Source organism: Papio anubis, chromosome 1 (genome assembly GCF_008728515.1).
Source record: "Papio anubis isolate 15944 chromosome 1, Panubis1.0, whole genome shotgun sequence".
Lineage (NCBI taxonomy): Eukaryota > Metazoa > Chordata > Mammalia > Primates > Cercopithecidae > Papio > Papio anubis.
The window spans coordinates 209,625,758-209,648,477 of record NC_044976.1 but is presented as its reverse complement, the minus strand read 5'-3'; the positions used below and the strand labels follow the sequence as shown (position 1 = coordinate 209,648,477).

The 22,720-nt window shown below is 39.7% G+C and overlaps 1 protein-coding gene across 2 annotated transcripts in view; it reads right to left on the bottom strand.

The window, feature by feature from the left end:
• FMN2 (formin 2) overlaps nt 1-22,720 on the bottom strand; it is a 393,694-nt gene that overhangs the window by 277,023 nt on the left and 93,951 nt on the right. For both annotated transcript variants that reach the window (XM_031659811.1, XM_031659814.1), the window contains one exon: nt 18,759-18,814. In XM_031659811.1, coding sequence (XP_031515671.1) covers nt 18,759-18,814 — 56 coding nt within the window. The remainder of the gene's footprint in view (nt 1-18,758; nt 18,815-22,720) is intronic.

The following is a 22,720-nucleotide window of genomic DNA, read 5'->3' as shown; positions in this document are numbered from 1 at the left end:
ATGAGGCTGAGGTGGGAGGATCACTTGAGATCAGGAGTTCAAGACCAGCCTGAGCAACATAGCAAGACTGCATATCTACTAAAAATTAAAAAAAAAAAAAAAAGTAGCTGAGCACAGTGTCACACGTCTGTAGTCTCAGTTACTTGGGAGGCTGAGATGGAAGGACAGCTTGAGCCCTGGAGTTCGAGGTTGCAGCAATCTATGATCACACGCCACTGCACTGCACTCCCGCCTGGGAAACAGAGTGAGACCCTGTCTCAAAAAAAAAAAAAAAGGTGGCTGATCTCAACTGGCCAACATATGGGGCACTCTGACATCTAAGTGGTGTCTTCCTTTCCTAAAACTTACAATCAACCAGGAACCCTTCAAGAAAAAAAAAAAAATGTTTTGAGTAGAAAGAAGGGCATTGCCTTCTTAAGGGTAAATTTAAATGAATAACAGATGAAAAGGGAGGAAGAAGGAATTGATAAAGAGAAAGGAACACAAACAAAAATAGGAAGACAAGCCCCAGCCTTGTGGAAACTGCAGTGTCAGACAACTGCTCATACAGATGTGGATTGGCTCACTCAAGGCTGGAATGAAAGGGAAAGAGAGGATGAGAGACTTCTTGTGTTGAGAACTATTTCTTCAGAGTGTTCCAGGGTTTCCTGCAACACTCCAGAGTGTTCCAGAGTGTTCCAGATGATCCCCATAGGGCATGGTAAAGAGCCATAGGTCCACATGCAAATGCTTCTTACCCACCTGGGAGGCTGACACTTATGCTCTAAGACTTGATTTTTACATATTGTGGAAGAATAATTAACATAATAGAATAATATAAAGATAATATTAAGTATAAAACTAAACTCTTACCTTACTTGCTAAGGTTAAACTCTGGATCCAAGAAATACCTCCACAAAGTGAAAAGCAAACATCTTTATTAAATCTAAACAGACATCCAACCCATTTGCAGTGGAAAAAATGCAGATGGACAAGACAGAAAAGGGTATTTACTACAAATGAGGCGTTTGTGGGTGCTATGATAGATGTGATAAAAATCTTCAGAGCAACTTTTCTCCCCCCATCTCCATGAAGGAAACGTAAACTTTTTTCTTTTTTTTTTGCAACGGAGTTTCGCTCTTTTCGCCAGGCTGGAGTGCAATAGAGCGATCTCAGCTCACTGCAACCTCTGCCTCGCGGATTCATGCAATTCTCCTGCCTCAGCCTCCTGAGTAGCTGGGACTACAGGCATGTGCCACCACGGCCGGCTAATTTTTGTATTTTCAGTAGAGACAGGGTTTCACCATGTTGGCCAGGCTGGTCTCAAACTCCTGACCTCGGCCTCCCAAAGTGCTGGGATTACGGGCGTGAGCCACCACACATGGCCTGGAAATATAAACTTAATAGTCCTTCCTTTTTTCCACAATGGAGTCTTGCTACATTGCCCAGGCTGGCCTCAAACTCCTGGGTTTAAGCGACCCTCCCAGCTCAGCAACCCAAGTAGCTAGGACTACAGGCACACACCACTGCACCCTCCTAAATTTAGCAGTCTTAATCCTAACCTCTGTTACTTCTTCCTTGGAAACTATATCTTTTGCTACAACATTGAACTTGCTGAAGGTCAATCGTGATGTTTGCTGACAGCTGAAGACAACCAGTAATTTAGAGACACAACACCTACAAGGGGTTGATTTCCTTAATTTTCTATTGATAAAAAAAAGAAGTAGCCCTTACTATGAAAGGAAACTGAAAAATACTGACTTTTCAACTAATAAAGGAATGTAACACACTTCAAATAGGCAAGATTTTTGAGAATTTATATGCTATTCAGGCATATATACCTGCACATGCACACCCCTTAAAAGCTCATTATTTTTCACCAATGTCTACACAAAAGACTAAGGTATTTGTAATGCATAGTTTGGGAAAAACTATATTGCCGTGTAGTTTTTAAGTAGCCCATAGTGGAAAAAAAAAACCTTTTTTTATTATTTAATTCTTATCTTAAGTCCCAGGATACATGTGCAGGATATGCATGTTTGTTCCATAGGTAAACATGGGCCATGGTGGTTTGCTTTACCCATCAACCTATCACCTATGCATTATTCCCAGCATGCATTAGCTACTTATCCTGATGCTCTCCCTCCCCTTACTCCTCCTAACAGGCCCCTCTGTGCCTTGTTCCCCACCTGTGTCTATGGGTTCTCACTATTCAGCTCCCACTTTTAAGTGAAAACATGCAGTGTTTGATTTTCTATTCGTGTGTTAGTTTGCTGAGGATAACGGCTTCCAGCTCCATTCATGTCACTGCAAAGGACATGATCTCATTCCTTTTTGTGTCTGCATAGTATTCCATGGTGTATACGCACCACATTTTCCTTATCCAGTCTATCACTGATGGGCAACTGGGTTGATTCCATGTCTTTGCTATTATGACTAGTGCTGCAATGAACACATGTGTGAATGTATCTTTATAATAGAATGATGTATATCCCTTTGGGTATATATCCAGTAATGGGGTTGCTGGGTCAAATGCTATTTCTGGTTCTAGGTCTAGGAATCACCACACTGTCTTCCACAATGGAACATAACCATTTTTAACATCCTGTATGGCCACTATACTTAATTCCACTCTCCAACTGTATGATGCTAGTAAGTACAAGAAGAAACCAGAAGCCAAAAAACCAGACCCAAATTTATCTTAACCAGGAGCACAATTAGTCAGTATTTCTGACTGGATTAGTAAAATGCACAGATCATTTTCGTTTTTCCAGCATACTCTTAAAGGTGACCTTTAATCATTGAAAAGTATTTCTTGAGTTATGCTGGTACATAACTATGGTTTTCTTTTTCCCATGAATGATGATTATATAAAAAGGTTAGTTGATAAATAGCATGTAAGAAGTAGATTCTGGAAGAGTTTTCCAAAACTCGGTTTGTAAATGTTATTGCCTAGGTCAGCTCTTTTCATCATAAATTTGAATATAATGAAAATAGCATAAAATTAAAGGATATTATTATATAAACACACACACACGCAGAGGAAAAAGTGATTCTGATCAGGCACAGTGGTCATGCCTGTAATCCTAGCACTTTCCGAGGCTGAAATGGGAGGATCACTTGAAGCCAGGAGTTCGAGAGCAGCCTGGGCAACATAACAAGACTTCATCTCTACAAAATGAAAAAAAAAAAAAAAAAATAGCCAGGTGTGTTGGTGTGTGCCTGTAGTCCTAGCTACTTGGGAGGCTGAGGCTGGAGGAGCACTTGAGCCTGGAAGTCCAGCCTGGGAGACAGAGTGAGACTCTGCCTCTAAAAATATAAAAAATAACAATAGTAATAAAAAGAAAATGATCCTAATAATGGCCTAGCACAGTAACAATTATCACACCTCTTTCTACATGGATTTCTGCCCCACATCACAGGTCAGCTAGTTCCACGTGGCACCCAAGTTAGTGGTAAACAGAGGTCATAATACTAGTGACTGTGAAGATTCCTGGGATTTTTTTTTAACCTTTCTAATTTACATAGCCAGTCAAAAATGTAACTGCATGATTACACATGATACCCAGTACCAGAAAAAGATCTCTTAAGGAGAATCCACTTAAGTTTTCTTTTGGTTACTTTGGATTGGCCCTCCCAATCTCCATCCTCCCCTTCCCGTTTACAGAAATAGGAAGGAAAACTACATTTACAGACTCCCTTGCAGCTAGATTCATCCAATTAGATGCAGCCACACAAAGATTTAGAAAGTCGAATGAGGTAAGGATCATATTCCTGTGTCTGGTCTGCTCTGTTAGCAGTTAAGGTCTGAAAACAAAGCTTCTCTCCGACAACGTTCAAATGTCCACTCTACAAATTGCAATGGTGGCCTCAAAAGTTTTAACTCCCCTGATAATCCAGTTGTATTTGATTTCTTTGAAAAGTGTCACCTTAGACATAGATGCTTCAGACCTTCCAAACTTCCCATAAAACACCTGATTTTACAGTAAACACTCTGTTTCATGCACCTAGCAGTTTCCGGTTCCTGCAAAAGGTCTGACTGATATACCCACGTTCCAATACTTCAGAATAAATTATGAAAAAAATTCACTTTTTTTCCTTAAAAACAAAATTAAAAATTAAGCAAGGGTGTCATTTTAATTCAAAACAATTTTTATCATAATGGAAAAATACACAAATTCTTAAAATTAAAACTATTTTCAGTGCTAATTTTTTAACAAAAATATATGGTGTCATGATAAATGACATCGTATCACCTTTTATGAAAAGATGGTCCTTTTTTATAGTATTTGAGAACCTCATTAATTTCCCCAAAAGCCTCTGACAATCCTAATATGCAAATTCATTTTTTAAACACATCTATCACATCATCATTCTTACTGTATTAACTAACTCTGCGAGGTGCTTCTAATCAATTACAGTTCATGTGATTCAAGTTTTCCACCATCACCTTCTCTGACTTCAAGAAACCCTCCAACTTCTGCATTAACAAGTTCACTTTATGCTGTATTTGTATCATATGGTTTAAAACACCCAAAAATCATTGATAAACTGATCCTGCCAAACTAAAGCATGGTGGATAATACCAGATGGTCTGTGTCAAAAGGAGAGGGATCTAATTTTATAAATGATCGATTTATTAGCGTGTATTGTTCTGTTATGTATTTTATTTATTTTTTTAAACAAAGTGATAATTGAGGGTACTTAGATAATAAAAAGTTGAGAAAATAAAGAATTGATATACCCCATAAGCTTCAAAGGTTTTCAAATGTAAGATACAATAAGAACCAGAGCTAACAAATGACAGAGGAAGTAGTGATAAGAGGACAAAATTCCAAATCTGAATCTTTAATAAATACAGCAATGCTAGCCTTGTGATGCCAGGAAAGTGGAAGAGTCAAAAAATTCATAAAGCTGATAATCAACAGACTGCAAAGATGAAGGACTAAAATTTTTATAAACAGAACTTTTTTGTACAAATCATTTTTAAAGAAGAGAACATGGACAAACAGTTGGGGGGCAACAAACTATCTGCTTCTTACATTATTCCCACTGTAGGGAGAACAAAAAACCAACTTGCTAGAATCTTCATTCTCCCAATGACCTATCCTTACCTGCACCCTAAAATCCCGGCCAGCCCTGTATTAATGTTACAATCCCCCTTTTCTAATCCACACAAGCAGAGCAACTAAGTGCATCTCAAACCTTAACTGACTAGCCTGTAAAAAAAGGCCGGCCATCCACTACTACAGAGTAGGCAAATGTACGTAGGATTTTTGGCTCTGTAGCTAAGAGTCTTCAAAGAATCTTATCTGGCCTTCCTTATCCAGGGCTATCAGTCAAGGGCTGGCTGGCCCTCAGAGAGTACCAATTCAGAAAGTCAGCTCAGATATTTCCTGTAGAGCGCTCTACAGAAAACTGCGTTGCTTGTCAGAAGTAAGAGCTGATTTCTAATATAGGTTATTTTCTTTCAAGGATTTATAAATAAATTTACATGGCAGATATTAGTAATTATCAGGAAAAAAAGGCCATACATTTTCTTGCCATTTAAGCAAAAACCCTACTCTCAGGACCCACACAAAGTGGAATGAAGCTCCGCAGGGCCCACCCTCCCACACAGCCTAGATTTAATCTCGAAGAGACTGCCAGGCGCTCTGTGGTCCATGGAAAGCCCTCAAGTTAGGAGCCTGTTCCTCTGTGTCCAGGGCCTGGAACTTAATCTTGTCTCTTCAAGGTGCAGCTAGATAGAGCCTATCAGATTCTCAAAGGACTTGACAATGAAAAGATGCACTTTTCATTATCTTTAGCCTTCTCCAGTTTTCAGAAAGACTCTCAGCATTTCCAGTGATTGTGCAACACTTTACCGAAGGCTAATGGCTTTTTCTATCAAAAAATGTAAATAAATGTTGTTGTAAAAAAGAAAAAGAAAAAAGTAATCTTGGCAATTTTGTACAGAACCTATCTAATGGGTGCATCCTTAGAAATGGAGGAAGGTTAAATCTATTTTTAGGCAATACAATAAGTAATAGGCTTTATAGATTACTAATTTTGAGATTATTTGTACTTTAAAATACTGTTTCAAAACCCTAAATCATAAGTGGTAGAGTCTGCCATCTACGTTGGCTCAATAATTACATGCAGTAAGTCAGCCAAAATTCCTCCATTCCTGTATAATCTTATATGTGGGTGGTGATGGTTAGCTCTTATAAATTGTTTGAACACTTGCATATCACAAAATACAAGTTTCCATTAAAAAATAAAATGTTCACCAAAAATATTTTTCCAAACAGAAGATTATCTGATTCCCAGAAAAAGAAAACATTACTGTAACATTAACGTTACAACTGTCAAAAAAGAAGCCAAGATACACTCAAGCAAAGCTTGTGCTGAAAAGTTAATTTGCTCATCTTTGAAACTTTATTATGTTTATTATGTAAGCAGGATACTTTTAAAGCCTAGAATTTAAAAGCTGCTTATTGGTAAGTTAACACTGCAATAATTTATTTGATAAATTTTAACATGAGATATATAATTAATTTTCAACCATAGTTAGATTTTTCAAATTCTGCTAAATTCTAAAGCAACATTACTGGCAAGTTAGGATACCTCTAGACATCTGTAAAATAGGAATTCTATTCTTCACAGAAGCATATAAATTCTCTATTTGTCATGTTCTTTTTTGTTTGTTTGTTTTTTGAGACAGAGTCTCACTCTGTCACCCAGGCTGGAGTCCAATGGTGCGGTCTCGGCTCATTGCAACCTCTGCCTCCTAGGTTCAAGCGATTCTCCCTCATCAGCCTCCCGAGTAGCTGGGACTATGGGCACGAGCCACCATGCCTGGCTAATTTTTGTATTTTTAGTAGAGACGGGATTTCACTATGTTGGCCAGGCTGGTGTCAAACTTCTGACCTCGTGATACCCCCACCTCGGCCTCCCAAAGTGCTGGGATTACAGGCGTGAGCCACCACGCCAGGCTGTCATGTTCTAAATTCAGAAACATCCTAGTTTTGGAACAAACCAATGGCATTCCAGTTTATAATATGTTAACATCTGCTACACATGATCCCACAGGGAAAGAAATCAAGGTGTTATGTAGATACGATTTTGCAGAAAACTGAAATACAAGCAATTTTAAGTTTGAAACGGAAACTTCAAGAAAGACTATTAGAGCAGATGGTAAACGGTAAATAACTTGCCTAGGGCTTCTTAAAAAAGAACATTTTATGGGAATGAGCCTCACACAGGGAGCTGGGATGGCATCTCTAAAATCCTTATTATAAAATACATGATGAATTATGGAAATTGTAGTATTTCTGAACTGGAATGGACATGGCAAATCTCTTTCCATTCCTTCACTGATGAATGAGAAACGTGATATGGAAGGGAGAGGCATACGTTAGAAATCATAATTGGCTGTATTACTTTTAACATCTCTTTAGCATAGTAGCTAATACCATGGGAAGGTTAAAGTCATGATCTTTGGTGAACAAACACAGTGGAAGCAATAAACATTTAGGGAAGCAAGCCAGGAAAAATGGGAGATAAACAGCAAAAAGAACAAGTCTTTTTTGTTCCTGCTCACATATTGAGAATTTTCTTTCTACTTATTTGAGCTAGAGTTGCAGGAGGTGCTGGGCCATACGTTAACACAATCTGTTCCTTAATTGTCTCAAGTAAGGCAAGGAAGAAAAGCACTATTTTATCACAGCTTCGCTTTCCTTGAATGATCTATGGATGGAAAGTGCAGCTCAGTTTTTCACCTCCTAATCACCTCCCTTGCATTAACACCCAACTATTCTCAAATTGGTTTTGTTTTTGTTTTTGTTTTTGTTTAAGAAAAATCCTCCTGGCCAAGCATGGTGGCTCATGCATGTAATCCCAGCACTTTGGGAGGCAGAGGTGGGCGGAGCACCTGAGGTCAGGAATTTGAGACCAGCCTGGCCAACATGGTGAAACCCTGTCTCTACTAAAAATACAAAAACTAGCCAGGCGTGGTGGTGCACGCCTGTAATCCCAGCTACTCTGGAGGCTGAGGCAGGATTGCTGGAACCCGGGAGGTAGAGGTTGCACTGAGCTGAGATCATGCCACTGCACTCCAGCCTGGGCAACAGAGTGAGACTCTGTCTCCAAAAAAGAAAAAAGAAAAAAAAAAGAAAGAAAAAGATAAATCTTCCTAAAGAATAAAGCCCGGAGAAAATCAAACGGAGTGGATTTGGACTATTACCTGGAGTGGTAGAGCTGCCTTTTGGCCCTGCCACTTTAATGGAATTAATCTCGGCACTCTCATCATTTCCTTATTGCCAAATACTATAGATTTAACCCTGTCCTTTATAAAGAATCCGATACTAGTAATCATTCCTTCCCCCTTAGAACTCTTTTCTTCTGGTTTCTATAATTTTACACTGCTCCTCCTCATTTCTTTCTCTGTTTCCTCCCTGGGATTTTTTGGGGGGTGGAGTAGACACTTTGTACTTAGCCTACTATCCCCTCTATATATACTGGGAGAGTTCATCAATTTTTACATCTTCAATCTCTCATCTTGATAGTTATTATCGCAAGTTTTTCTCTCTCATCAATACTTCACTTCCATATTGGGACTGCTTAGGTAATACTGCTATTTGATTATGCTACCCTGTTCCTTAAAGTGCATCTGAGGGTATAGGAAAAAACCTAACCATAATGCTTTCCCTATTCTCTCACTCAACAATGAAAACAGAGGACTTCTGTGACCTGTATCATTGAAATGTGTAAAAATTTCATCCCTCCAGCAGCCAATCAATTCTATTATAGACACCAGATGGTTGTCCTCTAATTCAAATCAATTCTAACACTATCTACCTGGAGGTAGCATCAGGTCACACAGGTTGAGGGCTCAGTCCTCAAAACTGCCCCCACTTCATATGCAAGTCACAGGTCCAGGCCTCTGAAACTTCTGACCGACTGCCTAGAAAACCAGCATCCCCCCACCCACCACCCCTCCTCAGGTTCAATGTGTTAGAGCAGCTCACAGAACTCAGGGAAACACATACTTTTGCTGACTTACTAGAAGGGATGTTACAAAGGATGCAGATGACAAGATGGATGGGGAGGGGCTTGGGAAAAGGGGTGCACCATGCTCCAGGAAAATCATGTGTTCATCAGCTCTCTGGAAGCTCGCCAAACCCCATCCGTTTTGGGGGTTTTAATGGAGGTTTCATGATGTAGGTGCGATTGATTAAATCACTGGGCACTGGTGACCAACTTAACCTTCAGCCCCTCCCAGTTCCCGAGGCTGGGGCGTGGGGCAGAAAGTCCCAACCCTCTTACTATGCAGTCGTCTTTCTGTGGACCAGCCCTATCCTGAAGTTACCGGACAACAGTAGCCTACAAAAAGACACTTACCACTTTGGCCGGGCGCGGCGGCTCAAGCCTGTAATCCCAGCACTTTGGGAGGCCAAGACGGGTGGATCACGAGGTCAGGAGATCGAAACCATCCTGGCTAACACGGTGAAACCCTGTCTCTACTAAAAAATACAAAAAACTAGCCGGGTGAGGTGGCGGGCGCCTGTAGTCCCAGCTACTTGGGAGGCTGAGGCAGGAGACTAGTGTGAACCCGGGAGGCGGAGCTTGCAGTGAGCTGAGATCCGGCCACTGCACTCCAGCGTGGGCGACAGTGAGACTCCATCTCAAAAAAAAAAAAAAAAAAAAAAAAAAAAAGACACTTACCACTTTGAAGATTCCAAGGATTTTAGGAGTTGTATGCCAGGAGACGGCAATTAAGACCAAATGTATATTTTGCAATATCAAGCATCTTATCCTCCAACAAAATATTCCTTTGCCTGTTCTGCAGTTTACCTAGGCTTGGGAACATCTTTTGATCATTTCTCTAATTCATTGTCTCTTAAACTCAGTGTGCACCAGAATTGCCTAGAGGGCTTGCTAAAACACAGATGATTTGGGAAGTCGAGGAGGGTAGATTGCCTGAGCTCAGGAGTTTGAGACCAGCCTGGCCGACATAGTGAAATATCGTCTCTACTAAAAATACAAAAAAATTAGCTCGGCATGGTGGTGGGCGCCTGTAATCCCTGCTACTAGGGAGGCTGAGGAAGGAGAATCGCTTCAACCTGGGAGGCGGAGGTTGCAGTGAGCCAAGATCGCACCATTGCACTCCAGCCTGGGCAACAAGAGCAAAACTCTGCATCAGAACAAAAACCAACCAACCAAAAAACACACACAGATTCCTGGGCCCCACCTCCACAGTTTCCAGTTCAGGAGGTCTGGGTAGGGCCTGAGAATCTACATATCTAACCAGTTCCTAGTTGATGCTGATGGTCTACAAACCACACAGCCTAATTTACACCCTAGACATGGTTACCAAACCCATCATTCCAATTCTTGGTTGCTACTTTTCCTGTATCATATCAGCACCGTAGTTGAAAAGTAATGGAATTACTTTGAGAGTTTAACAGCTGGTCCCACCTGGCTCTACTCTCCCTCTTACTATCAATTCTACATTCCCTTGCCAGGTAATTCTTCCTTAAACTTCCTTGCTCATTGGTACTTCCTCCCTCAAAAACTCATGGCTCCCGACTACTGAGCATAAAGTGTTTTCAATCCTCTATTAGGCTCATAAGACCTTGAACAGCCCATAAAATGTGGAGACCCCATTACTCACTCTGCCTACTGCAAAGGGGTATTGTGAGAATGTTTTTGTTGTTGTTGTTGTTTTGTTTTGTTTTCTTCAAGACAGGGTCTCATTCTGTGGTACCAGCTGGATTGCAGTGGCACAATTGTAGCTCACTGCAGCCTTGACTTCCTGGGCTCAGGAGATCCTCTTGTCTCAGCCTCCCAAGTAGCTCATGCCACCATGCCCAGTTTTTTTTATTATTACTGGTAGAGACAGGGTCTCCCTATGTTGCCAATGCTGATCTCAAACTCCTGGGCTCAAGTGATCCTCTCACCTCAGCCTCCCAAAGTGCTAGAATTACAGGCATGAGTCCCCACACCCAGCCTTATTGTAAGAATTTTAAAAGATACAGTCAATTCTTGCTATTTGCAGTAGTTTTGTTCTATAAAGTTTTTGTGAACATCAAATTAGTGAATACTGAAATATTGCTTCTAGAAAAAAATACAGGTTTAGATTCCTGCAAGCCCCTGGTCACGTTTTTGTCAACCAATCAATGTATTACCTTTTTAAAACGTGTGTTCCTGCTGAAAGACACCTTATTTAATGTATATTGCTGATTTACTATGGCCAATAGCAGCGTCACTCAAGCCTGAACAAAGCTTATCTGACATGTGTTTTCGCCACAAGGCACATCACAGCCTTCTTGCACATAGGAACATTAGACAACACGGCAGCTCTATGCTTGGAGGCAATTTCAAACAGTAAAACCAACAAGGAAAAGCACAAAAACATGAAAACACAGTCGCAAAAATACTCTTATTTACAGAATGAGAGCTGAAAGCAGAAAGCAGAGCTTCATCTCATTCAACATGAGCTGGGAAACGGCGCGTCAAGCAACTCAAATTTCTCGCCATTTGGAGCATGTTTGCAACTGGCCATGAAAGCACCATATGAATATGATTTGGGGGCTCCAAATAAATTTTAGCAAGTAGGTGAGTTCACAAATACATGCAAATCCAAGAATAATGAGGACCACCTATGCGATGAAAGCAACTTTCAAAACCAGAGCACTGCCCAACCATAACAATAATGATAAATATGATAAACTACAGTAATGATAAATAATGATAAATAACAACAATAATGATAGACTAACATTTTGAGTGCCAGGAGCTCCTCCAAAGCATTTTACATAAATGCATTTAAAACCCACAAAAAAATGTAGAGATAGGAATTCTTATTATGCCCATTTTATAGATGAGAAAACTAAGGCACACAGTAAAATGCTATACCCAAATTCTGACAAAGATCCTCTCCTTGATCAAGCTCTAGCCAGGCTCCTCCGAGCCCTCTTCTCAACTAGGCCTTAACCTTGGCCTGTAAAGGCTTGAGCAAACATTAACATCATTTTCTAACAGCTAAAGGCTGCATCCCAAAGATCACCCTACCCCTCTTTAAATTACTGCCTAAGAAAACTCAAGGCTGCCAAAACAACTTACTGATTGTTTCAGCCTTCACCTGAGGATAGCGCATCTTTCCTAGTCTCTGGCGGAGGACAGACTCCTAACTTCTTATAACTGCCAGTTAGCAGACACAGCTGGCCTAATCTCATTTATACTAATGAACCCTTTGCAGTTTTTCACTTCTGAGTCTCCTGAGCCTCCTCTCACCCTTCTCCCTATTCCTTTATTCTCCCTTTAAAATGCTTGGTCACCTCTGTACGAATCAAAGTTGAGTTTAGTTCACGCTGGACTCTTCCCTAGCGCAATAGTTGCCACTGATATAAAATCTGTCCTTACCATTTTAACTAATGTCTGACTTTGTTTATCTTTGACAGTTCCCCAGTTAAAAGTGGAATAACTGGGATTTGTGCCCAGGAAAACTGGTCCAAAGCCCAGATCCTCAACCACTATGGTATGAGTATAAGCAAATGTTCTCCCACTCCCGAAATGCACCCTAGACTGAGTCTTCCCAAGTCCAGTGTCTAGAACAAAGTCAAGTTTAGACAAATTTAGATTAAAAAATAGAAGTAGATTTTTTAAAAGGGAGTAGGAGTACAGAAGAAACATATGTATAAGACAGATATGAAGGATCCTAAAGATTAAAAAAAAAAAAAAACTGGGGTATTTTTTAAGGCTGGAACAAGCCAATCATACAGGAAATAGTGATAACGCTGAAGATTGAGGATGGCAAGGGAAAACCCCGTGTGTCAAACTCAGGAGTCTGAACATTTTCTCAAATGCTATGAGCAGTCACTGGATGAGTCTAAGCAGATATCAGACATTAGCAAATTTGGATTTTAGAAAGATAACTCTGGAGGCATTAGAGAGACCCATTGGGAGAATACTGCAGTAATCCAGATAAGACTGGGCTCTGGGTTAGGTGCTGTCAGACTGCAGGCCAAGGAGGCCCGGGAAGAGGAAAGCAAAACTGGGTCTCCAGGGCAGCTGTCAGCTGAGCTGCCCCTCAGGTCGCCTGAACTATTGTGCTTCACCCTGGCTCCACATCCAATGCCATGTTCACTTCCAATTTTCTACGCTTTACTCTCTTCTCTGATCTGAATGAAATACTCACTCTTCTTCCCTCCACCTGTCCAAAAATAACCATTTGATCTAAATTTCACCCTTCCTAAGAAATTGCCCTTAATTGTAGTCTCTCAACAACCTTCCCCCTTTTTGTTAAGTTTATCTTGGCAGAATTACACTGCATCTTGCAAATCATTTCATGTACATGAAAGAGGTATGTTCTTCTGTCTGCTTCTTAATACTCAAGACTTTGTCTTATAATTCTTCGTATTTCCTTCAATATCTACCACAAATACCTTGCACACAGTAGGCTAGCAGATGGTCAAAAAGGGACAAGCCTGCTTTATAAGCAGAGAACTTTTATCAGCTCCACTACCCCCACTGGATTAGCTGCTTGGACTGTTTGCCTTTCTCCACAGGCCATTAATAATGTTGCATAGTGCAAACTAGTTTTACACCATCCAAAACTCAATAGAGCAAAGATGTTACTTCATTTCACCTCCAAGCCTGACCACCCCAAGGAAAAACAAAAACAATCTGTGACATCCAATTATTTCTTCACATTCTCATCTCAAGTTCTAACTACTTTCCAGATGTTAGCTGGTTTTCATTCTTAAAACTCATAGAAGAGTTTCTTTTATTATTATTTCCAAGCTAAAACGTTTATACTTTTTTCTGAGCTCCTTCGAATTTCTACAGAATAAAAATTCTTTCCCCACCAAAAAAAAAAAAAAAAAAAAAAATTCTTTCTGTTAACATAGTATGGTAAATACCTTTCAAAATGCTACCTAACTTCAGTGTCAGCACCGCCCCACGGGTATCCTGTCTTCTCTTCCCTTCCTAACCATCTCTCGCTTGCCCCTTCCCAGACTCATTTGGTCAGAGTATTTATTGGTTAAACTATTTATTGAGGACCTAAGAATGATGAGACACTGAGGAAGACTTCAAGGATAACTAACTCATGGTTTCAGACCCAAGCATCTCTCTCTCTCTCTCTCCTTGTGTTTCTTACTCTGCCTTATTTTAGTTATTTACTTGTCTTGTGGGTTATTGTTTTGTTGGTTTCCAATTACCTTGCAAATTCATATTACCTTTTGCCTTGGAGTTGAGAAAGACCTCACATTCAACAACGTTTCTTTAGAACCCTTCTATATGTCTAAGACATTCTACCCTAATTCAAATGGCTTGTTTTATTAAGTCTCCAGCATTATTTCTTCAAAATTACTTTTACCCACCGCCCCCCCCCCCACTTTCTTTGGATCTGACCAATGCTTCTTTTGCTCTTCAAACTTTGCTTCTGAGTAATCAAGACCATTCCATCGACGAGGCTACTCCACATTACTCCATCTGTTTCCTTGACTTGTTCCTAAATTATTTCTGAAACTAATGGAACTAAGTGGCCATTGCATAAAGAGTACTATAACAGATACTTTAAGGAGATCCAATAAAAAAAAATTACTTCTTCAAATACATTTGCAGTTAGATTGGACAATGAGGAGACTTGGCAGGGCGGATCAGAGCAAAGAGTTTTTCTGACACTTGAGAATTTATTTGCACATAGACCATACAACATATGGGGGAAGACAGTGCTAATATTGTATAATTCCTTTTTATTATCGAGCACTTTGTAATGGATGTGACTATTGATAAATAATATTATAATGTGCAAAGACCTGACTTTCGATTGCCTGTTATTTTCAATTCTTTCTTACCCAAAGATGGAGTTTTTAAAAATCAAAATGTTATTCTATTTCCTTTCCAACTAGTCCATTTACATTAGAAAGATGTCAAGAGTTTTAGAAACATGCTTTGAAACAAAAATTTTATATATAATTTCAAAAGCAAAAAGTTAGAAACCAGGTAGCTACCAGGTGAAGCATGTTACCATACACCAATCTTTAACTTAGAAGCAAATGTTCTTAGATAAAATAATTGACACTAAGCTATTATAGACTATAGAGTGTAAAAGGCTTTACAGTTTAAATATTTCAAATGCCAAAGGATTTAAATAAACAGAATCAAAAGACAGTCGCATTTCAGTTTTATGACCTAATTCTTCAGATATAGCAGATTTTCAGAGCATATTACTTGAAATTAAAATAATCAGTAAGTGAGGTCTAAAGAATGTAATTTTATTTGAAAACCTAATTCCACAGGGTCATCAATAAAAGCACTCAAGGAGCAGCTACAGTCCGTTCTTTTCACTCGAGTGCCAGCTGTATTTGCTTTAAGCATCAGACCCTCTGGCAACACCACAGCCTCTGACTCCTGTGAGCTGAGGAAAGGCTTTATGAGTCATGTGTTTTTTCTAGGGATATTGAGCTCTCAGAATTATTAACTACAGAAAGAGTAAAAGTCAAAACTCATTCAATAAATTCCAGTGTGCTCAGATTGAGTGAACAGGTGCCTGAACGCACATCTGAAGAATAACTTAGAGAGGATGCTTTCCAACTCGGCTGCAAGCCTCTCACTAAGCAGTCCTGGGGATCTCACATTACGACCACAGAAGAACGCAGGCAACACTGGACGGACCAGAAAAATCTCTTAGGTTCATCACTCATACTGAGAAAACTGCCTTCAAACCTCTCATTTCCATCCGCAGTGGTGATTTAGAGATACAGAACTGCCATCTAGTGACTAAGAAGGAAAAAGCAAGGACTTGCCATGAAAAATATTTTTTTTTTTTTTACATAACAAAGCACTAAAGTTAGTAAAATTCACACAACTCAGCATATCAAAGTTCTAGTAAAACTTCAAAACGTATAAGTGAACCAATATACCTATTTGCCTCTATAATGTATCTTGACATCTGACTCATACATGGTATCGTTTAAATATAATAAAATAAATTTAGAATAAACTTCTCATCTCATTCATCTGATGATTTTGGCATACGGTGATTATCCATGTAAAAGGATAATTTTTATCATAGTATAAGTATAAAATCAAACAGATCTACACTCAAATAGTGGGTCTATCCTTTATCAAGCCTGTGATCTTATGCAAGTTACTTTTACCTCATATAATCATTTTCTTAGTTAAATGTGCATTATAAGAGTTACTTTAAAAGATTATTGTTAAGGATTTCTTAAGGTAATAGAGTGAAAGAAGAGGTATACAGTAGGTTGACAATTAATTTGAGTTTTCTGTATCCCCTTTATGGACACTTACTTTAGGCTGTCATGAAACATACCCATATCATCTAAGAAAAGAATCAGCCCATAAAATAAATGTATGACAAAGAGTTAATGATTGCAAAAGTAAGTGATGTCATTGTTGGGCACTTAATCTCGATTGCTTCCAAATATTGTTACCTCTCAATTAATTTTCCTGACTTCTAGACACTTCACTGTCGACAAGGATAAGATGTAACATTTGTTCAACCTATTTCACCCTTGAGTCTTCAAGTTGTAAAATCAAGTGTTTTAAAATAACCTACTCCATTAGGTTTCTGCTTATTGCTATACATATATATATATATATATTTGAGACGGAGTCTCGCTCTGTCGCCCAGGCTGGGGTGCAGTGGTGCGATCTCGGCTCACTGCAAGCTCTGCCTCCTGGGTTCATGCCATTCTCCTGCCTCAGCCTCCTGAGTAGCTGGGACTATAAGCACCCGCCACCACACCCAGCTAATTTTTTGTATTTTTAGTAGAGACAGGGTTTCACCTTGTTAGTCAGGATGGTCTCGATCTCCTGGCCTTGTGATCCGCCTGCCTTGGCCTCCCAAAGTACTGGGATTACAGGTGTGAGCCACCGCGCCCAGCCCCATTGTAATATATTTTACTATGGTCCATCGCTCAGGAAAAACACTCTATAATGTTACACACATGAATATATATCTTGAAATAGCATAATATAGAAAGCAATGTTGTACACGTTTTATCATTGTTGATATTATCAAATACTTCCTGTTCAGGTTCTCTTTGACATTATCATATATAACAATTGATTCATACACGTCCTGGACATAAGAATTTAGAAAAACTTAATATATTCCTTTAAATCACAATTTAGCCATGCTTTCCATGAAAGAAAGGCTTAAAAAGTGAGGGAAGATTTGAGGGTACTATTTTTCTTAATAATTGCTGACCTTACTATTTCTTTTTACCTTTTTATCTTTCTTCATCTTTTTTGCTGCGGGCTAATCATTGCAGATAATTAAGGGACCATCAGTTGAGCCCACCATGCCTCTCCAAGTGCCACCAAGTTGATGTAGGCCTCTGCTCCCATAACAATAAGCTGCAAAAGCTTGCTTTTTTAATGAACTGTCCTTAAGGATAGCTAATCTCACTGCATTTTTGAAAATTACCCAGGTGCTGTTTTCAACCAATGTTATACCCCAATTTCTCCTCCAGGGGGAGCACAACCTTCACATATAACAGGGATTCTTTTCTGAAGGGAAGTTACTTTATTCTTTGATGACTTCTCAGAGATCAGCAATAATTTAATTTTACAGAGAAGAACCCTGTGTCCCAGGTAATCTAAACATGTTGTCATCACACTAATCAGAAATAGATCCGGGTGTAAAACCCAGGTATGTGTCTCCTCATTTTCTCCTAGACCACCAACAGAACAGAACACATCTTTTTACTATTCATTTCTAAAACTAAGTTACTGTCAAAAGCATAGCTGGGTGAAAATGTAAATTAAGCATATGGTTTTATATCCAAAAAAGCAATTGCTATTCACAATTACTATTCCATACAAATGTTTCCTTTCTTGCAGCCTTTTTTTTTTTTTTTTAAATAAGAAATCCATTTTAGCATAAGAAAAAAAACACACAAAATTTGGCTTTTTGGGTAACTGATATGGTTTGGCTCTGTGTCCCCACCCAAATCTCATCTTGTAGCTCCCATAATTCCCACATGTTGGGGAGGGCCCTGGTGGGAGATGACTGAATCATGGGGGCTGGTCTTTCCCATGCTCTTCTCATTAATAGTGAACAGGTCTCACGAGATCTAATGGTTTTAAAAATGGGACTTTCTCTGCACAAGCTCTTTTTTGCCTGCTGCCATCCATGTAAGATGTGATTTGCTTCTCCTTGCCTTCCGCCACAAACTTGTGAGGCCTCCCCAGCCATGTGGAACTGTAAGTCCAACAAGCCTCTTTCTTTTGCAAATTGCCCAGTCTTGGGTATGCCTTTATCAGCAGTGTGAAAACGGACTAATACAGTAACAGGAAAAAAAAAGTTTCTGTGGAAATTAAACAGATACTAATTAATGTTTCATCCACCAAAGTAATAAGAATCTTATTTGACTTTAGCAAAGCTCTGACAGATATTTTTTTTTAAAGATCATAGCCATGGGACTATTTGAGCAGGCGCATCTCGGCAGACTTCTCCCTGGAGTGGCCACCGTTTCCTGCTGGAGCCAGCTGTCATTGGGCCCAACTCTTTGGCTGGATATAGAATAAAACAGCTTCTGAAAAGCTTGTATTCAGTTCCACTTCAAGGCTGATTTTCTACGCAAAAAAAAATAAATGGAAGAAAACATCCCCTTCTGCCTGACTGGATTCCGCTGCAGGCTTAGGGAAAACAGGGGCATCCTAGCCAGCCGGGCAGATGGAAAGATAAATCGCAGAGTCTGTCACAATCTTAAGACAAATAAGACAGATGGGAATCTGACATCCTAATAAGATTGTCTTACCTTCTGGACAGCATCCGAGCGTTTTTTGGGAGTTTCCGAAACAGCAGATTGAGATTCTAGTTTGGAAAGGAAGCAGAGAGTCAGTATCTTAAAGGATAATTTTCCTATTTCTTCAATCAGAAAATAAAACTTTCAATAAAATATATCATTAACCATAAGTACCAAAACTATCCAGTCTCTCTCCCAATTATATAACTGGGTTATTAGGATATGACTACTTCTCAGTATATATAATACATATAATGAGAGTGCCCATGTCATTTTTTAAAATTGGGATATTCCTAAGCCCTTCTCTATATATCAACTATCCTTATTTGTCTCAATTGCTAGTTTCTAAACTGTGCCAGAAAGTCCTTCTAAGACTTTCACAGAGTATCTTATTCACTTAGCTGAAGTCTGTATCACGGTAGAAGCTACCGCACCAAGGTTGAAGGATGGGCTCTCAAAAGCCTTGTCTAACTGTTGTCAAATTGCCCCTTGATTTCAATGAGAGATAATGAACACTGTTACCAAGAGACACTGAGTAAGGAGGGTTTCTGAAGCGGTTTTTCTCTTTTAGTCCTCATGTCATCTGAGATTCTACGAGACTGCAAATTCATCATGCTAAAAAAACCTACGGCATAACCAAGTCACGGATTTTTTTTTCTTAAGCTAGAGGGCACTTTCTTCTAAGTGAAGCTTGCATGCAAATTTAAAAGTAAAAGGGCCTTTACGATAAAAATAAAAATGAAAGGGCCTTCAAGGGATCCCTCACGCTCCATGAATCAGAGCCTGAAAAACCACTAATCTCATCCATCCTCCGCACCTTTCAGAGGAGAAATTCAACGCCTATAACGCAAGCGGTTGTTGGCACGGTGAAGATGAGAGTTTATATCTCCTGACTGTCACGTTGCTCCCCTGACTGGCATGCAGACCAGACCCTGGACACAAGGCACAGCAGTCACTGGTTTTTTTTTCTTTTTTTTTTTTTCGAGATGGAGTTTCGCTCTCTTGCCCAGGCTGGAGTGCAGTGGTGCAATCTTGGCTCACTGCAACCTCTGCCTCCCGGATTCAAGGGATTCTCCTGTCTCAGCCTCCAGAATAGCTGGGATTACAAGCACCCACCACCACGCCCAGCTAATTTTTGTATTTTTTTAGTAGAGATGAGGTTTCACCATGTTGGCCAGGCTAGTCTCGAACTCCTGACCTCGTGATCCATCCACCTTGGCCTCCCAAAGTGCTGGGATTACAGGCATGAGCCACCCCACCCAGCCAGCAGTCACTCTTTATGGTCATTTTGACATTTCCAATTTAGCAGCATGGTAGCTGATGTAAGTGACAATGCTACAGAAAAATAAAAGGCATTTAGTATTCAAACAGCGTAACATACTGTTAAGCTACATTGAAAGTTACGTTGAAAGCTACATTGAAAGTTTTCATTTCACTCAGATGAGAATCTGTCTCCACAGGGGCCCACAAGGCCTGGTTTCAACTAGTGTTACTCACTAGCCTCTCTACCCACCTACATCTGTACCAACTTGCTCACCAGGCCAGCCACCCTGGCCAGCTTGCTTGTCTTGTAACACACCAGTCATGCTTCTTCCATAGGGCTGCCAAAGCCACAGTGGCTACTGTCTCTGCCCAGAGCACTGCACTCACTCTTCTTCCCAATATCTGCAAGCCCCACTCTGTGGCTGCTTCCTTCGGGGCTTTGCTAAAGCAGCAACCCCACCCACTCCTTAGCACCCACCACACACTCACCCTTACTTTCTTCGTAACCTGGATCATCACACCATATATACTCCATAATGCATTTGGTTGCCTACTTATTTATACCTGTTATTCCACTAGAACATAAACTCTGTGAAAGCAAGAACTGTTGTCAGTTTTTCCCCTTGTTGTGTCCCCCACATCCAAATAGTGCCTGGCACTTAGTAGGTGCTTAAAATATTTGTTGAGTAATTGTAGGAGTGAATGAAAGAAACACGAAAGATCAAAGCAATGATGAGACCATGAAAGTGGGTTCCACCATGAAAAGCTGGGTATCCTGGGCAGAGAAAGAGACAGTAAGGATTTTACATGAGACGATATAGATATTGCCTTGCCTTTCGCTATTTTCTGAATCTCAGCTAAGAGCATATATTTTAAAACAAAAATCATTGAGAATAGCATGATGCAGTCACTTACCAATAAGTGTCACAGTGGCAATAAACAATTGGCCTTAAAATACAACCATTTCCCCAGACAAATATAGTATATCATTGAGCTAATCAAAAAGAGATTCTTCTCTCTTATATTGACAAATCTCTACTCTGAACTTAACACCGGAGTTAGCCAAATTTTAATAAAGATATTTAACAGCAAAGCTAGTTAACAGTTAATATTAAAGCAAATCCAAACTCCAGAATGCTCTTATTTTCTATTGTTTTTCATCACTTCCAAACCCTCCCAAACACAATAGACTCAAGACAAGTCTTGGCTTTGTACCAGTGGGGAAAAGTCTCTCTTCCTCTTCTATTTAGATCATGCAATAAGAGCCTAAAGGCTCTCCTGGTGGTACATGAAGAGTTAAATGCTTTCTAGCTTTTTTCTATATCCTTGACCCGGTAACCAAACCCAGAAAGTAAACTTCTGGGCTCTGATGGTAAAGAACAAGTGCAGTTTATCAGAAAAACATACTTAGAAAACCACGTTTATTGGAAAGATGCATCAGCAAAATATTCTGCACACCTACACCCAAACTTTCAGCTTCTCTCTGTCTAATTCAACAGCTACCGAACTGAATTCATTCTCCCATCCCTAACCATTTCACTGTAGTTTTTATTTGTGTGAATCTGTGTGTTAAAATATCAAAGAGAAATTTGTAGGTTGAAATGCTGTCTTCAAAATCATAAGCTGGAAAATAGGAGTTCTAGAGGGTCACGATTTTAAGAGGAATGAGACGTACAGAATAACTCTACTGAAAAATAAAGGGAAAATCAATGAGAACCACTGAGAGAGGAGAGAAAAATACACGATAAGGAAAAAGAAAACAATACAGAATAAAAGAAAGAGAAATAGAAGGAAAAAGATATAGGAGGGAGAAAGTAAAGGGAAGCATGAAAAATGGCAAAAGTGTCCTTTAGGGAGCAGAGAGAAATTGATGTACCAGTAATGGCTGAAGAGAGGAGTCACTAGATAGGTGTATCTGAGTTATCAGCTTGGTTCCAACTTTCATAGCGCTCCCTAAATGAAAATGATCACTCCCAGAACTCCCGGCGCCCTCGTACCCAATGCTCTCCTCCTCTCAGGATCCAGGAATTGCCTTAAACCCAGCTCTAGGACAGACTGACCATCTCCATCAAATATTCATCACTAGAAGGGTTATTATTTTCAAAGAGTAACCCAGTAAGAGAGCTCTCAAGTGTACATTTAAAACTGCCACCTCCTTTACCCATCCTTCAAATTAAGACATCAGAATGTTCTTTAAAAAAAAAAAAAAAAAACAGGCCAGACACAGCGGCTCATGTCTGTAATCCCAGCACTTTGGGAGGCCTAGGCGGGTGGATCACAAGGTCAGGCCAATATGGTGAACCCATCCTCACTAAAACAGCAAAATTAGCTGGGCCTGGTATGGCACCTGTAGTCCCAGCTAATTTTGGAGGCTGACGCAGGAGAATCACTTCCTGAACCCGGGAGGCAGAGGTTGCAGGAGTCGAGATTGTGATACCTGCACTCCAGCTCAGGACAGATTTAGACTAGTCTCAAAAAAAAAAAATCATTATGAAGCAGAAACAGAGAGGGAGAAAGAACATTCCTTAAAAAAAAAAAAAAAAAGTTAAATATTCCATTTTAAAAAGTTACCTCATAAAATTCTGAGCGTAATCTAAAATTCTGGACTCCCTATGGTACCAAATATGTTTCAGGAGTGACCTCTTTTTCATCACAAAATAAGCCGTTCACTCATGAAACAAAACATACTTGGATGAGCTGTGTATTTATAG